This window comes from Balaenoptera musculus, chromosome 19 (genome assembly GCF_009873245.2).
Source record: "Balaenoptera musculus isolate JJ_BM4_2016_0621 chromosome 19, mBalMus1.pri.v3, whole genome shotgun sequence".
Lineage (NCBI taxonomy): Eukaryota > Metazoa > Chordata > Mammalia > Artiodactyla > Balaenopteridae > Balaenoptera > Balaenoptera musculus.
In genome coordinates this window covers 54,030,085-54,050,932 of record NC_045803.1, presented here as the reverse complement: position 1 = coordinate 54,050,932, position 20,848 = coordinate 54,030,085, and the positions used below count along the sequence as shown (strand labels likewise).

Below are 20,848 nucleotides of genomic sequence, written 5' to 3'. Positions count from 1 at the left end.
CGGACCACTCCCCACCCCCCGCACACTATCCTCGCCTTGAAAAAGCCTTATTAAAGCATCACACTGTACAAATCATTAAACTGCATCTCAAGATGTAGAGGAGGATCATCTTGTCCTAGGTGGGTCTGCCCCTTTGTGGGTGGCCGAATCTGAGATTTTCTGTAGGTTCCTAAGACTTCGCTCACTGCTCCAGAAAACTGGATAATCCAGAGAGCCTACCCTGTATCACCCCGTTTAAGCAGCGAGTGACCTCTTGCCTGTGGACAGCTGCAGACCCGGAGCTTCCCTGTGGCTACGCAGCCAGCTCATAAGTGGACGGAGCAGGGGTGAGTGAGAAGCTGGCCGAGCCTTCAGGGGCTCTGATCAGCTCTGTAAATCAAAGAGGCCCCAAGATTTCCACCCTTGACCCCCACTGCCCCAGTCACGAAGCAAGTCTCTGTCTTAATGGATGGGCTCCACCCCCAGCCCCCTGTCATGTGTGGCAGCAGGTCGGTTCAGCCTGCTGGTGGCAGTTAAAGTGCTTTGACCTGGGGCAGGCCTAGGGCTCCTCTCTGGGCCCTGGTAAATTCTGACGGCCTTAAGTGTGAAATCGTTTGCCTTTTAGTTCAAATCCTTTCCAGAATCTAATGAATTAGTTCCTTAAGAGATGGGGCTCATCTCCTGTGGAAGTCAATTATCTGGGTCTTTAGGGGCCAGAGAAGGAATACTGCTCACTCTACAGGTCGTGCACAGAAGCTTTAACTGATCAAGAGTTTCATTGCTTTTATTCAGTGAGGTTTGGAACACGAGAGGTCAAATGTGAGCAGGTTTGGGGGTCCTCTATAGAGACTATAAGTTAAGAAATTGTCCAAGACGAAAAAGGTACCAGGAAGTTACCCCAACTCATGCCACTTGGGTCGACTTCAGAAACGTCATCTCGCTGACAGGCTTGAGGAGAGGATGACCTCACACGTGAGCATGTTCCCAGGGTCCGAAGAGAGCACACAGTCCTACATGCAAACACACGCGCACACACGACACCTTTACACGTGGAGCCCGGCCTCTATGAGTAAAACTTGCTGTTGCTGACTCTCTTCTCTCTTAACCTGAAATGAAACAGATTTCACCGTCATCCATTAGTCTAGGACATGGGCCACGTGCTGAACTCTGACATTTCTCTGTCCACACGTTTGCAGGATATTCGGGGCTGGAGGGTACAGGGCAGAGTTGGAGAAGTGAGTCCCTGGCAAAGACATGCAACTTCTGTGGATCTGTTTCCTCACTGGTCATTATCCTGGGGTCACTGCTACTGTGTAGGTGTGGTCAAGATGAAATGAAAATAACATGGGTAAGGAGTCTCCATGCTCTTTGCAACGGAGGTTGCTACTGGCATTTTCTTCACGATAGTTCTTGGTGGAGCAGGAATATCTGGCATACTTGGCTGTCTCTCCTTACACGTCCGTAGCACAATTCAAAGCATCCCTTGTTGCGGAGGGGGAGGGATTCTGTTTCGATTTTAGGAACCACTGGTCTAGCCCATGCTTGGGAAGTCTAGAAGCGCTCCTTAAACAGTAGTGGTCATGGCTTATTTGCACTCTGACATTCAAGTGTCCCTCTCGTGAGGACGGCTCAGCTTAGGGAAGGTGCAGATGCTTAAGCTCTAACTGTAAGTAATTGATGGAGCAAAGAGAAGTAGAGTCAAGGGTATCAGGATTTCTAAAGACGGAGGCTTTCCCGCAGCCCTGGCCCCGGGGCCCAACATCACAGTGGCTGCAGGGTCTGCAGTGGTGGGGGCGGGGACTGACCCACCTGCGGTTGCACTTCTCCTGGTACAGCTGCAGCTGGTTCTCGTTGACGTTGAACTCTCTGACCAGGGCATCCCGGTTGGCGCTGCGCAAGTTCTGGTGTGTGTCGTACAGAAAGAGTTGGTTGTTCAGTTCTTCTTGCCGCCTCCGCAGCTGGCGGCAGGAGGAGTAAAGCTCCTCTTCGCTCTCCTGGGGAACAGAGGTGAGAACAACCATGTGGGGACAGTGTCTTCCAAACCAGGATGTGGGGCATGGCACCTGGAGGGTGTGAGGGAGGGGAGCACAGGGCAGACCTGTCGTCTGCTGGGACCTTCCCAGAAGATCTAGGCCCTCTTTTCACCAAAGATAAACTTGCAGTCATTTACTCCATGGGAAGCAAGCAGTTTAGAAACTCTGGTTCTCGAGGAGGGGGAGCTTTATTGTGAAACATTGAAATAACAAATGCACTGCCCACTGATCCTGTTTCTTAATCAAACCTGGTTTTTCGTGGGTCTGTGTCACCTTCTGGCTCTCATCCAAATGCAAAGGCTCTGTGCTTATAGTGGAACACAGCAGGTGAGGCAGAGGGCAGCCTGGGTGGGAGGTAGATTGGTGGTGGCCTGGGGGCTGGAGTGAGTGGAGACAGCTAATGAGCAGGAGTTGCTTTCTGGGGGGATGAAAATATTCCAAGACTGGCCATGATGATGGTTACACAACTCTGAATAGACTAAAAACGATTGAACTGTATACTTGAAGTGGGTGGAATGTACGGTATACAAATTATAGCTCAATAAACTTGTCACCCCCGCTGCGGCAAAAAGAGGCAGGGAAACATAGGCTATACCCCCAGAGATGGGCTTGTCACGCTGGCCAGTAACGACGACTCCCCTGTCACCGCCGCCCCCTGGCGTGTGACCCAAGCCAGGCAGATGGGTAGCAGCCCTGGGCCTCTGGTCAGTGCTCTTGGTAAAAAGAAAGTTTCTTTTCTTGGGGATCAGTGGAAAGAGTGATGATTGTTTCCAGTTGCTAGCAGTCCCTTTGCTATCGCGTCGAGAAAGAGAGGGAGACAGAGCCGCTGGGAGAGCACCTGGATCCAGCCATGACTGAAACAAGCCCTACTCCTAAACCCTGCAGTTGTCTGAGCCAAAATATTCCCCCCATTATGCTAAGGGGAAAAAAAAAATCTTACCGGGTAAGGTGTTTGGATTTCAGCAAGGGAGGAGAGGGTGTGTTGCCTCACTGATGTTTTTAAAAGGTCTCTGTCTATTGTGCAAAGGATGGCTACTCAGGGGGTGGGTCTAGTGGCTGTTACCACTGGTGCAGTAGGTCAAGTGAGAGACTCCAGTGCTACAAAAAACGGGCATCCATATACACAAGTGGGCTTCTGTTGTCATTTATTTTTATAAAACGTGGCTCAGACCATAGCTTGGTCTGAAATTTTTTTCTCACCTTAACGACCTAACAAACCATCATGGACATCCCCGGGATAGCAGGTAGAACTCTGACTTTGGAGAGTGGGGATAGAGATGGTAAAGGTTATTCTGGCCACTGGCAAAGTGCCGAGGAGTAAAACGATGACTGTCTTTGCACAAGGAGTGGAGGTAAAATGGGTGGTCCTTGGTAACTGATTCAACGTACTGAGTGAGGCACTGGGAAGGGTCCATAGTGACTTCGCTTAACCGTTTATCCTTCCTCAAGGAGACCAGCTTTCCTTCCTATTAAAACTAAAGCAAAACAACACTGTACTACAAATGGTCTCTTTTCACCTGCTCTCCGCCTAGAAGAAAACAACTTATGTTGCTTTCATATATGTAATGATGAGTAGCACTGATGTATATACACTACCAAACGTACAAGAGATAGCTAGTGGGAAGCAGCCGCATAGCACAGGGAGATCAGCTCGGTGCTTTGTGACCACCTAGAGGGGTGGGATAGGGAGGGTGGGAGGGAGGCTCAACATATATATACACACATATGTTCTATTACAGAAAAGTAGCCCATAACAGAAAAATAATTATCCTGGAAGAAAATGAGAAAATTTTTATATCAGCCCCAGAAAGCTTCACAAATGGTATCTTTGACATCTGTTGTATGTAGGTAGCGGTTACCTCCAATTCTATTCAAAATGTGCCATAGCCCTGAGAAAGAAGGCTTCCAAGTAATTTATATGAAGCCGGCATAACAAAACCTGACCAAAAACTTCAATGAATAGCAGTGAGAAAACCCTAAATAAAATATTAACACGTACATTATAGAAGCACGTTAAACAGTACAATCCTATTGTATTTCACTAAGAAATTCTTTTTTCCAGCTCTTAAGATGACTGTTTCACACCTTTGCTCTCCCTAAATCTCCCCAATCTCAGCTGATGGCCTTGTTTCGTGTTTCGTGTAGATGAAATTACGTGGGAAATCTGCCCATCTGGCTCCTTACCATATAGCCCATGGCTTTCCTCCTGCACTTACCCTTTCTCTGTCCTGCTTCGTTTCCCTTTTTCACTAAATCATCTCCATCAGCAGTATGCAAGTACATCTTAAGAAGCTCTGCCTTCACCCCAGCAGCTAAGGACCCATCTCTCGTCACCTTCACAGCAAATGTCCTTGAATAAGTCATATGCTCTCCATCAATATATCATCTACTCCCTCTTACGTTTTACATTTTCAGTTTTTATTAATTACATAAGCACAGAGTTTAAAGAGCCAAGAAGTCCCACGAGGATTATTACCAAAAAACCCAGCTGTCTCCTGGTTCACCACCCCCTGCCTCTTGATCCCTGCCCCCTAAAGTCAACAGTGGTTTCTTTTGATTATTAACTTCACAGTTAAATGATTTTGTTTTTCTAAAAAACAAAAACCAAAACAAAACAAAACAAAAAAACCCTGCTTATTACTCCAAGTTCTTGGTTTTTCAGTTTTTAAGGATTATCTTCAGAGAGAAAGATTTGGCTGTTTTATCTTCCCCCATGGAGTTAAATCCATTTTTGGTTATATCAATTTATGTTTACATTGCAATTTTATTATTATTCCCACTTTGAGCCCTTGAATCTTCTTTAACCCCTTGTTTTAGATGGATGTGTGTGTGTATAATTTAGAATTTAAAATCCTTGAATTCTTGGAGAACACCTTTGGTAATAAGTTTTCTCTGCTCTGTGACAAAACCTTCATGGAATTCTCTATCTTTACTTTTTTTCTGTTTGTTTTCTCCCCCCCACCAATGCTTTTTCCTTTTAATTTTTTTATGTTGCCATTTTATACTTACAGAAAAGTTGCAGTAAGAGTACAGCAAATTCTCATACCCTGTGCCACCCTGGTCCCCAGGGTTACCATCCTGCACAACCACTGTATAATTATCAAAATTAAGAAATTAGCATTGGGGCAATACTGTTAACTAAAGTATTTGGTTTTCACTGAGTTTTCCATCCATGTCCTTTATCTGGTCCAAGATCTAGTCCAGGAACCCACATCACACGCAACTGCCGTGTCTTCCAGTTTCCTCCAATCTGTGACATTTCCTCAGCCCCACCCGCCCCCCATTTATGACCCTGACACTTTGAAAGAGTCCTGGTCACTTGCTTTGTAGAACACTCTGCAGTTCAAGGCTTTGTCCAGTGTTTTCTCATGATTTGTTTGAGGTTATGCAGCTTTGGCACGAATGCCACACCTTCTCAGGAGGTACATGATGTCAACATATTACTGGTGGTGACACTGATCATTTTTGGTTAAGATGGTGTCTGCTGGGTTCATCCACTGCAAAGCTCCTGTTTTTCTTTCCAATTAAATTTCTTAGAGGAAGGTATCAGTAGTTTGAGACTATGCAAATAGCCTGTTTCTCCTCAAACTTTGACTCACTAATTTTAGCATCCACTGGTAGATCTTTCCTGTGGTGTTCCAAAGACGATTTTCTATTTCCCTCACTCCTGCATTTCTTTTCTTGAATGTTTATTTTTTTATTTTATTTTTTATGGAAGTATAGTTGATTTACAATGTTGATTTCTGCTATACAGCAAATGACTCAGTTATACACCTATATACACTCTTTTTATATTCTTTTACATTATGGTTTATCCCAGGATTTGAATATACTTCCCTGTGCTATACAGGAGAGGACATTGTTGTTTATCCATCCTATATGTAATAGTTTGCATCTACTAACCCCAGACTCCCAGTCCATCCCTCCCCTCTGCTTTGGCAACTACAAGTCTGTTCTCTATGTCTGTAAGTCTGTTTCTGTTTCGTAGATAGGTTTATTTGTGTCATATTTTAGATTCCACATATAAGTGATTATCATATGGTATTTGTCTTTTTCTGAGTTACTTCACTTAGTATGATAATCTCTAGTTGCATCCATGTTGCTGCAAGTGGCATTATTTCATTCTTTTTTATGGCTGAGTAGTATTCCTTTGTATATATGTACCACATCTTCTTTATCCATTCATCTGTCGATGGACATCTAGGTTGTTTCCATGTCTTGGCTATTGTGAATAGTGCTGCTATGATCATAAGGGTGCATGTATCTTTTTAAATTATAGTTTTGTCTGGATATACGGCCAGGGGTGGGATTGCTGGATCATATGGTAGTTCTATTTTTCGTTTTCTGAGGAACCTCCATACTGTTTTCCACAGTGGCTGCACCAACTTACATTCCCACCAACAGTGTAGGAGGGTTCCCTTTTCTCCACACCCTCTCCAGCACTTGTTATCTGTAGACTTTTTAATGATGGCCATTCTGACTGGTATGAGGTGGTACCTCATTGTAGTTTTGATTTGCATTTCTCTGATAATTAGCGATGTTGAGCATCTTTTCATGTGCCTGGTGGCCATCTGTATGTCTTCTTTGGAGAAGTGTCTATTTAGATCTTCTGCCCATTTTTTGATTGGGTTGTTTGTTTTCTTGTTGAGTTGTATGAGCTGTTTGTATATTTTGGAAATTAAGCCCATGTTGGTCGCATCATCTGCAAATATTTTCTTGCATTCTGTAGGTTGTCTTCATTTTTGTTTATGGTTTTCTTTGCTGTGCAAAAAGCTTGTAAGTTTGATTAGGTCCCATTTGTTTATTTTTGTTTTTATTTCTGTTGCCTTGGGAGACTGAGCTAAGAGAACATTGGTACGATTTATGTCAGAGAATGCTTTGCCTGTTGTTTCTTCTAGGTCACTCCTGTATTTTTTAATGGAATTCTTCTGTAAGGAAAAACTATCTCTTCTCTCTCATTTAATTATTATTTTTAAATTATTTTTTATGGATGTATAGTTGATTTACAATGTTGTGTTAGTTTCAGGTTTACAGCAAAGTGATTCAGTTATACATACACACACACACAGACACATATATATATTCTTTTTCAGATTCTTTTCCCATATAGGTTATTACAAAATATTGAATATAGTTCCCTGTGCCATATAGTAGTAGGTTGTGGTCGTTTATCTATTTTATATATAGTAGTATGAATCTGTTACGCCCAAATTCCTAATTTATTCCTCCTAACCACCTTTCCTCTTTGGTATCCATACATTTTTCTGTATCTGTAGTCTGTTTCTGTTTTGTAAATTAGTTCATTTGTATCATTTTTCAGATTCCACATATAAGTAATATATGATATTGTTTTTCTCTGACTTCACTTAGTATGATAATCTCTAGGTCCATCCATGTTGCTGCAAATGGTATTATTTCATTCTTTTTTTAAGGGCTGAGTAATATTCATTGTTTATATATACCACATCTTCTTTATCCATTCATCTGTTGATGGGTATTTCATTTGCTTCCATGTCTTGGATATTGTACATAGTGCCGCAATGAACATAAGGGTGCACGTATATTTTTAAAGTATTGTTTTCTCCAGATATATGCCCAGGAGTGGGATTGCAGTATCTTACGGTAACTCTATTTTTAATTTTTTTGAGGAACCTCCATACTGTTCTTCATAGTGGCTGCACCAGCTTACATTCCCACCAACGGTGTAGGAGGTTCCCTTTTCTCCACACCCTCTCCAGCATTTATTATTTGTAGACTTTCTGGCCATTCTGACCCGTGTAAGGTGATACCTCATTGTAGTGTTGATTTGCATTTCTCTAATAATGAGTGGTGGTGAGCATCTTTTCATGTGCCTATTAGCCATCTGTATGTCTTCTCTGGAGAAATGTCTACTTAGATCTTCTGCCCATTTTTTTGGTTGGGTGGTTTTTTTGATTTTGAGCTGTATGTCTCTCTTTTAATTATTAAACATTCACGTGTCCATGGGTTATAATCCAATATTATTATTTTGCTGCTCAAATTGTTCCAGCTTGGGCCTTTCGGAGATTTTGATGTGTCACCATCCTTTCTTTAGCACTTCTTTATCTGTTACTTACTGGAATTTGAAGATACTCCAGGCTCATTTTATATTTTATCTGTCCCTTCTCTGGAATTAAGCTCTTGTCTAAAGAGCTCTGATTTCTTTTACTGTAGAATGATATTTAGAAAGCAAGATGTGGGTGCTTGGATGTGCTCATTGCTACTGGGGTGTCATTAGTTCTAGGCCCTCTCAGTAGACACAGCTAGGGTATGTATATATGTAGAGTAACTGATGCAAACATATGTTTATTTCTGCATACCTGTGTGTATTTTAAGTGAGCTTACACTGATACCTCTGATTTCAATCAAACATTAACTTTGGAAGGGTTGGTGTATATTTCTCCTTGTTCAGGTGTTGCTTTATGTCTTCCAGTCTAAAAGCCCTATACCTTTCTTATTTGAATTACTCCTAACATGATGTTATAGTTTTTGTCATTATCATGAATGAGATTTCCCATCTGTCCCTGCCTCCCATCCCACACTTCCAACTGTTTAGAATAGAGAAAAGTGAGTGACTTAATAGATACATGACAAATACACAAATCAGCCTCCTTAAAATTGGAGTCTGTTTTTTAAAGTATATAACCATAATTTGTGAGCAGATAATTTTATTGCTTTACCACACTTTATACTGATTGTTTCTTTGACTGGTTACATTTGTTACCTCTAAAGGTATATGATTTTGCTCAGTGTCACTAACTGTACCAGGGTTAAACCACCCTTGCATTATTGGACTGAACTACTTACTTGTAATATATCATTCTTCCAGTAAATAGCTGGAAATGACTTGCTAATTTTTTTTAGAATTTTAATCTGTATTCATAACTGACATTTATCTACGACTGGGTGGTGATATGAAAGTTATACAGCTTCAAGACATTAACTGGAACATTTCCAGTTTTCTGTTGACTTCAGTGGATTAAAACTGGAATTGTGTTCTTTAAATCCAAATAGAATACAGCTATTAACACCATCTGGATCTGATACCTCTTTTATCTGATAGGTGTTTTATTACCCTTTAGGTGTTTTCTGTAGGACTTCGTCTCCAAGTTTTCTACTGTTTCTTGACACAATTTTAGCCCATTCTTCAAGGCAACCATTTTGCCCTAGTTTTTCAAACTTTTTTATCTTATTATTTGGGGTTCAGTCTCCTTTTCAATATTTACTCTTGTATGTTTTTGCCCTTACTTTGTTCCTTTATTAAGCAGGCAAAGAGTTTATTTAATTGATCTTTTCAATGAATCAGCATTTGTTTTATGTTTCCTTCAGTTGGCTTTTATCTTCATTATTATTTTTTTTACTTTTAAATGAATATTCAGTTTTCTGTGTAGTTTTAAGGCAAGCACTCTCCTACATATACTTATGGCATAAATGTTTTACTACTTTGGGGTAACTGATTTATTTCATCTGGAATTCCTTATTTTCAAATAGGGAACATTTTGACCATCTTAGTATCTTTCAAATTTTATCAGGTTATAACGTATTAAGGTTTTCTTTGTGATCAAGTACTCAATCAAGTTTCTGAGAAATAGAAGAAAACAGTGTACGTTATCCACTTGTAGAACATAAAGTGTATCTCTTAAACTTGTTAGTCATTAGTTTGATCATCTGTCCTTGGTGATTTTTTTGTATACTAGACATCCAGATTCTGAAAGATGTTTTTAATCAAGTAATCTTTTATTTGTATGAACTTTTGTTTTATACATGTAGCATAGTAATGCCGGTTTCTAACTAAACATCTATGACTCTTGCATCCCTTTTGTAAACCAGACATTCTGTCATTACATATCGTCCCTCTTAATGCTCTTTAGTACTTTTGATCTTGAATTCTACTTTGGTATTAATTTTTCCTTCCCAATTTTTCCCAGTAACACTTCATTACTGTTTCTTTTCTTCTAACCTTTGTTTCAGGCCTATTTCTTTTAAACATTGCACAGCTGGATTTCTTTGCTTCTTTTCTAATGGGAGAAATCAGCCCATTCACCTGATCAAATCTAAGTTATATCCATTATTATATTTTTAATTTCTTCTTCTTTTATCCTTTTCTAATGTTTACTCTCTTGGTCAAGTTTCTGTTTCTCTCTCTTTTTCCCCTCTGCTTTTCAATTCTTATGGTGGTTACCTTCAGTTTTTTAACATTTCCTTTGTACCTCAAACTATCAGAATTAACTCTTCCCTTGAAGGATGCTTTATTTGGCTATTGATCCCACAGGCATAAATGTTGAAACCTTTTAGGATGCCTGTATTTTACCTCTTAACTCCTGGGTTTTGCTGATATTTGATTATTTTCAGTTCTAGACTATTATGAAATTGAGCTATCTCTTGAGTGGGATACACGATATGTCTGAAATCCTGCATATCCACAAATAACATTTCTATTGCCTTGACATGGCAAGTGGGTGGCTGGGCACTGATTTCTTCTGTCTTACTTGTCTGTAGATGGCATTCTTCTGGTTTCCAGTGCGGAAGAGGACAAGTCTGATATTAGATGTATTTGGTTTTCTTTGTAGATAACTTGGTGTGTTGGGAAGCTTTTAGGGTTTTTTATTTATCCTTAGAATTCAAAAGTTTTACTAAGATATGACTTGGGGTGTTGGGTGTGCATTCTATTCTTCCCTTCAGGAACCAAGCGAGTCATCTCTCAAGTAGCAAATCAGAGAAAATCCCCACTAGTAACTGCTTCATTAGTAGCGCCCCACCCTTCTGTTGCATTTTGTCCTTTGGGGACATGCTTGCATGCTAGGCTCAGAGGGCAGATGCCCATGACCTATCTTTTCCTTTATGATTTCTATCTCATGGTGGTATTGCTCTGGATTTTGAGACATTTCTTCCACATTTTTTTAAACATCTTTATTGTAGTATAATTGCTTTAAAATGGTGTGTTACTTTCTGCTTTATAACAAAGTGAATCAGCTAGATGCATACATATATCCCTGTATCCCCTCCCTCTTGTGTCTCCCTCCCACCCTCCCTATTCCACCCCTCTAGGTGGTCACAAAGCACTGAGGTGATCTCCCTGTGCTATGTGGCTGCTTCCCACTAGCTATCTATTTCACATTTGGTAGTGTATATATGTCCATGCCACTCTCTCACTTTGTCACATCCTACCCTTCCCCCTCCCCACGTCCTCAAGTCCATTCTCTACATCTGCGTCTTTAGTCCTGTCCTGCCCTTAGGTTCTTCAGAACCATTTTTTTCTTTTTTTAAGATTCCATATATATGTGTTAGCATATGGTATTTGTTTTTCTCTTTCTGACTCACTTCACTCTGTATGACAGACTCTAGGTCCATCCACCTCACTACAAATAACTCAATTTCGTTTCTTTTTATGGCTGAGTAATATTCCATTGTATATATGTGCCACATCTTGTTTATCCATTCATCTGTTGATGGACACTTAGGTTGCTTCCATGTCCTGGCTATTGTAAATAGAGCTGCAGTGAACATTGTGGTACATGACTCCTTTTGAATTATGGTTTTCTCAGGGTATATGTCCAGTAGTGGGATTGCTGGGTCATATGGTAATTCTATTTTTAGTTTTTTAAAGAACCTCCATACTGTTCTCCATGGTGGATCAATTTATATTCCCACCAACAGTGCAAGAGGGTTCCCTTTTCTACACACCCTCTCCAGCATTTGTTGTTTGTAGATTTTTTGATGATGGCCATTCTGACTGGTATGAGGTGATACCTCATTGTAGTTTTGATTTGCATTTCTCTAATGGTCAGTGATGTTGAGCATCCTTTCATGTGTTTGTTGGCAATCTGCGTATCTTCTCTGGAGAAATGTCTGTTTAGGTCTTCTGCCCATTTTTGGATTGGGTTGTTTGCTTTTTGATATCGAGCAGCATGAGCTGCTTATAAATTTTGGAGATTAATCCTTTGTCAGTTGCTTCATTTGCAAATATTTTGTCCCATTCTGAGGGTTGTCTTTTCATCTTGTTTATGTTTTCCTTTGCTGTGCAAAAGCATTTAAGTTACATTAGGTCCCATTTTTTTGTTTGTTTGTTTTTATTTCTATTTCTCTAGGAGGTGGGTCAAAAAGGATCTTGCTGTGACTTATTTCATACAGTGTTCTGCCTATGAGTGCTCTTTCCTCTAAGAGTTTTATAGTGTCTGGCCTTACATTTAGGTCTTTAATCCATTTTGAGTTTATTTCTGTATATGGTGTTAGGGAGTGTTCTAGAACAATTTCCTTCTTTTACATGTAGCTGTCCAGTTTTCCCAGCGCCACTTATTGAAGAGGCTGTCTTTTCTCCATTGTATATTCTTGCCTCCTTTATCAAATATAAGGTGACCATATGTGCGTGGGTTTATCTCTGGGCTTTCTATCCTGTTCCACTGATGTCTATTTCTGTTTTTGTGCCAGTACCATACTGTCTTGATTACTGTAGGTTTGTAGTATAGTCTGAAGTCAGGGAGCCTGATTCCTCCAGCTCCATTTTTCTTTCTCAAGATCGCTTTGGCTATTCGGGGTCTTTTGTGGTTTTCAAATTGTGCAATTTTTTGTTCTAGTTCTGTGAAAAATGCCAGTGGTAGTTTGATAGGGATTGCATTGAATCTGTAGATTGCTTTGGGTAGTATAGTCATTTTCACAATGTTGATTCTTCCAATCCAAGTACATGGCATATCTCTCCATCTGTTTGTATCATCTTTAATTTCTGTCATCAGTGTCTTACAGTTTTATTGCATGCAGGTCTTTTGTCTCCTTAGGTAGGTTTATTCCTAGGTATTTTATTTTTTTTGTTGCAATAGTAAATGGGAGTGTTTCCTTAATTTCTCTTTCAGATTTTTCATCATTAGTGTATAGGAATGCAAGAGATTTCTGTGCATTAATTTTGTATCCCTGCTACTTTACTAAATTCATTGATTAGCTCTAGTAGTTTTCTGGTAGCATCTTTAGGATTCTCTATGTATAGTATCATGTCATCTGCAAACAGTGTATGCAGATGACATACTTTACGGTATGTTTCTCTGTCTTCTCAGTTTCTTAACTTACTGTGTTTGGGGTCTCCTTTTCGCAGGCTGCAGGTTCGTAGTTCCTGTTGTTTTTGGTGTCTGCCCCCAGTGGGTAAGGTTGGTTCAGTGGCTTGTGTAGGCTTCCTGGTGGAGGGGACTGGTGCCTGTGTTCTGGTGGATGAGGCTGGATCTTGTCTTTCTGGCAGGACCACGTCCAGTAGTGTGTTTTGGGGTGTCTGTGACCTTATTATGATTTCAGGCAGCCTCTCTGCTAATGGGTGGGGTTGTGTTCCTGTCTTGCTAGTTGTTTGGCATAGGGTGTCCAGCACTGTAGCTTGCTGGTTGTTGAGTGGAGCTGGGTCTTAGTGTTGAGATGGAGACCTGTGGGAGAGCTTTCGTCGTTTGATATTACGTGTAGCTGGGAGGTCTCTGGTGGACCAATGTCCTGAACTCGGCTCTCCCACCTCAGCGGCACAGGCCTGACACCCGGCCAGTGCAACAAGACCCTGTCAGCCACATGGCTCAGAAGGAAAGGGAGAAGAAAAAAGAAAGAAAAAAATAATAAAATAAAATAAAAAGTTATTTTAAAAATTATTAAAAATAAAAAAATTAAGAAGTCATAAAGAAAAGAAAGACGAGAGCAACAGAAGCAATAAACAAATCCACCAATGATAACAAGCACTAAAAACTATACTTAAAAAAATAACCCTTGGACAAATGGTAAAAGCAAAGCTATACAGACAAAATCACACAAAGAAGCATACACATACACACTGACAAAAAGAGAAAAAGGAAAATAAAGTAAATATATATATATATATAAAGGAATAGAGCAACCATATCAATAAACAAATCTGGCAATGATAATAAACTCTAAATACTAAACTAAGATAAACATAAAACCAGAAACAAATTCAATGCAGAAAGCAAACCCCAAGTCTACAGTCGCTCCCAAAGTCCACTGCCTCAATTTTGGGATGATTCATCGTCTATTCGGGTATTCCACGGATCCAGAGTACATCACATTGGTTGTGGAGATTTAATCCGCTGCTCCTGAGGCTGCTGGGAGAGATTTCCCTTTCTCTTCTTTGTTTGTACAGCTCCTGGGGTTCAGCTTTGGATTCGGCCCCGCCTCTGCGCATAGGTTGCCTGAGGGCGTCTGTTCTTTGCTCAGACAGGACGGGGTTAAAGGAGCAGCTGCTTTGGGGGCTCTGGCTCACTCAGGCCACGGGGAGGGAGGGGTACGGAGGAGGCGGGGCGAGCCTGCGGTGGCAGAGGCCGGCGTGACGTTGCAGCAGCCTGAGGCGCGCCGTGCGTTCTTGGGGAAGTTGTCCCTGGATCACGGGACCCTGGCAGTGGCGGGCTGCACAGGCTCCCGGGAGGGGCGGTGTGGAGAGTGACCTGTGCTCGCACACAGGCTTCTTGGTGGCGGCAGCAGCAGCCTTAGCATCTCATGCCTGTCTCTGGTGTCCGTGCTGATAGCCTCGGGTAGCGCCCGTCTCTGGAGCTCGTTTAGGCAGCGCTCTGAATCCCCTCTCCTCGCGCACCGCGAAACAAATCCACATTGTCGTTTGAGTCACTAATGTGGATCTCTCTATTTATGTACTGAATTTTTAAATTCAAAAGATTTTTTTTTTTTTGGTTTCAAATTTCAGAAGGTCTTTTTTAGAACTTTAATGTACATCCAAATAAAGCACTGATGTGTTAGGGTTCTCATAAGATGCTTCCAGCAGCTCTAGTTCAACTGCCAGCCACCTGTACCAGGTATTCACCTGGTCTTTCCTCCTCTTGTTGCTGCGTGCCCGGTTTTCCACTGCATGCTCATGGTTTTGTATGTGCGGTAGTCACACCAAGGCACTGGGCCGTGGTGGAGGCACCTTTGTTTCTGCTGTTTGGGAGCAGCACTGGTCAAACTCTAGCTGTTGAGGCACAAGGAGGGCCTTTCTCTGTCTCCAGGTCTCCCAACTGTAAAGAAATCTTTCCCAATCTCAAACACCAGGACCAGCTCAGCTCCCGAGTGCAGCACCCCCTACTCATCCTCCAGGGCTTCAGTGTGCCCCACAGCCCTTCTCCAGAGGGATATGTGTGAATCCACACATCTGCTCCAGCTGAGCCTTGCTGGGAACCACAGATCCTGGTCTTTCCAACTAGGCCACTCTACCCCTTGTACCTTAGCTCCCACCCAGCACGAAGGTCAGCACTGTCGACCCCGGGATCTGTACTCAGAGATCCTGGGGCTGCCAGTTTTCTCAAACGTACCCTCCAGATACTGCCAGCTTGCCCATCGATGATAATTAGGATGACTATTCGAGTTTCCGTATTTCTCCTGCCCCATTCTTCTGAATCTCACAAGTTTAGATCATTTGAGTGAAGGAGGCCCTTTTCAATTAATGGCAGGATGGCATATAATACATCAACTTAAAAGAAACTATTTACTTCCAGAGAACAATTCGACATGTATCCAAAAATACCTGGTCTTTTATTTTCCTCTTTGACCTATTATTCCATTGCAAAATAGCTAGTAGCCTCAGGAAGTAATTTTTAATCAATGTTCTATGAAGACCTTCATTATTATAAAGTAAAAAGGTACAAACAACCTAACTGTCCATCAGTGGGAGAAAGGCTAAGTGAATTAGGGACCTCTACCTGATGAAATAGGCATTAATGGCTTTGAAAATCATAAGAATATGGAAAAATGCTTAGCGTCATCTGTGAAGTGAATAAAGGGCACATATTCATACTATATGAATGCAACTATGAAAATATCATATGCAAAAAATTATCAGGCAAAGGAAAGATATCAAAATGCTAGCAGTAGTTATGTACAGGTGGTTTATGGGATTTTTTCAATCTCCCCCTTCCTTCCTTTTCCTACTTCTCAAATTAAGTATCATAGGTAATGGTGTTAAAAAGACCCTTTGTAAGCCATATATACAGCTAACAGAGTAACAGAATTGATAAGTGATTGTGACATTTAAATGGCTTCTTCAGAAAGGGCTCAACGTGCTTACTGACAGCTTTCTGGGGCTTTAAACTCTTATCGCAGCCGATGTTTTATGAGTAAACTCCATCTCAGCTCGCACTGGATCAATCATTTGCTCAGACAAGGCTTTCTGGAAGCTGTTTACCAGAGTGTCTGTCCGGCGTCACAGAGGATACAGTGATAAATAAAACGCGGTTTGACCTTGGGCACCCAGGTGTCCCAAGCACACACCTCTCAGCACAGTGTGGGGCAGACAGGCCAGACGGTGCCTGTGAATGGCTTACAACCAGGTGACACATGTGGAATTAAATAAAAGCTTGGGAACCAGTAGCAAAGATGAAACCTGCACGTACTCAGACAACTTTTCCCCCGGGAACCCCACACAAAGCCCCCTCTTCCCCCCACCCTCTCAGTGGCCTCCCCAGCAGAAGCTTCCCTCATTAAGGAAGTCAAAGCTGGATAAACACATTTTCTTTTAAATTGCATCTGCCGCCGGTGCTACCTAGTCATTTAAATTCTTTATAATGCTTCCGGGTTGTTTAATGACAGCTTTGCAGAGCAGTGTGTAGACGAATGCTCAACAAGGACTACCAGGAAAGGGAGGAATTTATATAAAACTTTCATGTCGAGCATTTCTATCACTTAGAATCATGAAAGGTCATTTTTTTGGATCCATAATTTAAGGCTCAAGTGAAAACTGATTTTCATATAAACATTACATTTACTTTGACAGAGTCCAAAGTGCTAACATTTAAAATTTGTTTCAAAATGGAAAACCTTCCATTATCCATCCCCTTATCCTTTTCAGACAGTTTCATCATCACGAGCTTAGTTTATACCAACAAACCGTCACTGAGGTTCTTCGGCCCCCACCTACCGTGCCTTGTATTTTTGCATCCTCTTCCACTTTGATGCTTCTAAAATGCTTCTGAAACTATCAAGGTTATCAAAACTGAACGGAAGGCAAACAGCTATGCAGAAAGCCTAACGTTCTCTCCTCTGAGTTTTTACTGCATGGGCGATGGCTATGGCTGTTCAAAGGAATCCCCATCCTTGCCTTCTCCCTTCCCCACTGGATGGTGCTCAGCTCTACAGGCACACCTGGGAGATGCTGCAGGTTGGGCTCCAGACCATCCCAATACAGTGAATAGTGCAATAAAGCGAGTCACACACATTTTTTGGTTTCCCGGTGCATGTAAGAGTCACGTTTCCACTAGACTATATTAATTATGTCTAAAAAACAATGTACCTACCTTAACTAAAAATACTTTATTGCTAAAAAATGCTAACCATTATCTGAGCAAGTCATGGTAATAACAGCCAAGATCACTGATCACAGATCACCATAACAAATACAATAATAACGAAAAAGTTTGAAATATGCGAATTACCAAAATGTGAGACGGAGACATGTAGAGAGCAAATGCTGTTGGAAAAACGGTGCCAACAGACTTGCTGGTCACAGGGTTGCCATAACCCTTTAATTCTTTTAAAAAACACAGTATCGGGCTTCCCTGGTGGCGCAGTGGTTAAGAATATGCCTGCCAATGCAGGGGACACGGGTTCGAGCCCTGGTCTGGGAAGATTCCACATGCCACGGAGCAACTAAGCCCGTGAGCCACAAGTACTGAGCCTGCGCGTCTGGAGCCTGTGCTCCGCAACGGGAGAGGCCACGACAGTGAGAGGCCCGCGCACGGCGATGAAGAGTGACCCCCGCTCGCCGCAACTAGAGAAAGCCCTCGCACAGAAACGAAGACCCAACACAGCCAAAAATAAATTAATTAATTAAAAAAAAAAACAAAAAACAACAGTATCTGCAAAGTGCAATAAAACGAGGTATGCAAGCAACACTGACCGAGCCCACGTCAGCCCTCCGGGTTTTCCAGGTTCTCTCAAGAGAACTGGGGCGAGCACAGATTCACCCAGCCCATGCTGAGTGTTGTGGTTAGGGGAGTGGAAAGACCTTGGGAGATTGTACTGGCCACATACGGGGCCTAGTGGGGTTCGTTCTATAAGAGAGGCCGTCACAAAGACTCTGAAGCTCTAGAATCACAATACATACCATCAAACCCAAGACCTGAACTACCCACTGCTCCCACTGCTCGGTGCTGCATTCTTAACCTTTTGTCCTCACCAACCTTATCTCATCCTCTTTCATAATTGAAGGAGGCCAAGCCCTTTCCATCAAGCCTACCCAAACTGGTTAATCAAAGGAGAGAATAAGTATCTTCAAGGCCGCTGCAAACCAAAAGAACAAGAAGGCAGGCTCCACCAACAGCAGACAGAACCACAAAAGGAGTGCCGCTCGCTGTGGGAACGTGAGGTCCGTGAATTCCCTTCCCCAGGACAAGCCGTGACAAAGCTTTGCTGGATGCTTGCAGACCTTTGGAAGGGATTACCAAAGACCAACAGGTGAGGTAAAGCACGCAGGAAAGATGCGTTTACCTAGAAGAGCCCTGTCTTGCCTGGCTGTGACTGAAATGAAACCAAAGAACTTCCAAAGAGCTTCCCCCTTTCCAACTACACAACCTCTTCACGGAATTGTACAGCATCCTGCCAGAAGAAAGGCCGCTGGAAGGAAAACCCTAGGACCTCGGAGGAAATCTGTAGCTAAGAGGAATCCTCCTTTTATGATGTGGCATGTTTGGCTAGATAATTCTCCATGTGTTCCAAGTCCCTCAGCCATACTCATGGGTCGTCTCCACCACACCAGCAGAAATACATGGTGCAGGGAACCCCAGCTGGTGTTTCTCCACTCACCAGGACTGGCCGCATCTCACAGAAGACCAGGAGGCAAGCCAGCTCAATGTCCTCACTGTAGCCGTTCTTCAGAGGAACAGATCTAAATCCTGCAGATTGCAAAAACAACACAAAGGCAGGCAGTTAATGTCAGACCTTTCCTTTCTTGGAGTACCCAGGGATCACATACCCAGTGCAAGGAGGAGAGAAGTCAGTGCCCCATGCTGGGGGCTGACTTCCTTCCTGGAAGCCACAGGTCCCACCCTGATGGTTGGGGAGAGAGGCTGCAGAACACAGCCTCACTGACAGGTCCATCCAGAGAAGTGAAGTTAAAAATACCTGCCATCTAGAAATGAAAATGAGTCACTCGGAGCGAATTAAAACCCACAGAACATTGCACATTGAATTCAGAGCGACTACAGCTGTAGTTTCAATTCCTTAAATACTCCTGAGGCCAAAGACTCAAAGGAGTAATGAATCCCCACATTCATTTTCTCCACTTAGCCCTTCACAAAGCTTAGGACGAGGGAGTGTTTTCTCTTTAAAGATTTCCAAGGGGAAGAAATCTTCCCGTCCCCTGGCAGTTCACAGCAGCATTGATCATCCTCCTCTAAAAGCCATTCCCAATTTACAATTAGGACCTGTGTCTGACGGTCATTTAAATGTTTCTTTTTATTTAGGAGAGGGTTGAGGTGGGGCTGAATTCCCCCCACCTCTCCCCATTAAGTAATGTTTAAGGCAACACATCTCAAAGGTTGGTTGGTTTGCTTGTTTTGATGAAGTAGTATAACTGAATACACAGTAGAAATGAAAGTCTCGCTCCCACCCACTCATAACCCCTTATTCCAGAAGGAACCACTGTTAACAGTATCTTTCCAAAATAGTCTATGCATGTTTGTTTCCCTTAAAATCGCAAGGGATAGTACCCTGCCCAGCAATTCTGTACCTTACAGGATTTACTATATAGCCCTAGTATCACTTTGAAAGTTTTTAAATTGAAATATAGTTGACGTACAATATTATGTTAGCTTCAGGTGTTTTACATAGTGATTTGATATTTGCATACATTATGAAATGATCACCACAATAATTCTAGTAAACCATCTGTCCCCAAAGTTAGTACAATGTTACTGGCCATATTCCTTATGCTTTTATATTATATCCCAGTAGCTTCTTTATAAGTGGAGATTTGTACCTTGAAAGCTTTTTATTTGCACTGTATGTACTGATGGTCTGGGAGAAGCAACGCTCAAAGTAGGGCATGTGGGCTAGTTTCTCTGTGCCTTCCACCACTCAGGTTTTGGCTTGTTTGATGACTATTCTTATTTCTCTTAGAGAACCTTTTTTAGTCTGTCAGTTGATTTATCACCTTTAAGTAATATCTATTGAATCCCTCACTTTCCACTGCTAATGATGAGGAAATTGGCATGCTTACATAACCCTATAGCTTCTCTCCCTTTTCCTCCCCTAATCTGGGTAAGTTGTATTATTATTTCTACATCAACATGGTGTGTAATATTTGCGTTTCATTTTGTAACCATAATTCTCCCACAAAGGGAGGCTTAGTTTTCTAAAAGAACATGACAAGGAACACTTGTACACTCACGACCTAAATCTTACCATTAACCTTTCACTATACTTATGTTTATCCACCCACCAATCTATCGTGATATTTACTTCATATTTCAAAGAAAGATGAAGGCCTCTGTACACTTCTCCTTATGTCAGCATGAATCTCATTAACAAGAGGTCAATATTTGTTCAGTGTCCCTTTTCTGATATAAAATTTACACACCCTTACACATCAGGATTTTGGGGACACTGCTCTCCTTGAATTTTGCTGTAGAGAAGTTTTCTGGCGTATTTTCCCCTTAGAGGTGTTGGGAATTATGTGATGTGAATCACCTGTGGGTCTTATTAAAATGCAGATCCTGACTCCAGAGGTCTGGGATGGGGCCGAGATTCTGCATCTCTACCGAGCTGATCTATGGACAGTGCGGAAGCAGTCGGTCTAGGTGGTGATTGATGTTAGAACGTGTTGAACTGCTGTGCGCTGTGGCGTTCCGGGGGGGCAGCCC

The 20,848-nt window shown here is 42.0% G+C and overlaps 1 protein-coding gene across 1 annotated transcript in view; it reads right to left on the bottom strand.

Moving 5' to 3' along the window:
* Positions 1–747: 747 nt before the first annotated feature.
* The window catches only part of PLCG2 (phospholipase C gamma 2), a 152,042-nt gene continuing 131,941 nt past the window's right edge, over positions 748–20,848 (bottom strand). The window contains 3 exon segments of the mRNA XM_036834873.1: positions 748–1,085; positions 1,789–1,973; positions 18,792–18,880. Coding sequence (XP_036690768.1) covers positions 1,043–1,085; positions 1,789–1,973; positions 18,792–18,880 — 317 coding nt within the window. The 3' untranslated portion in view covers positions 748–1,042.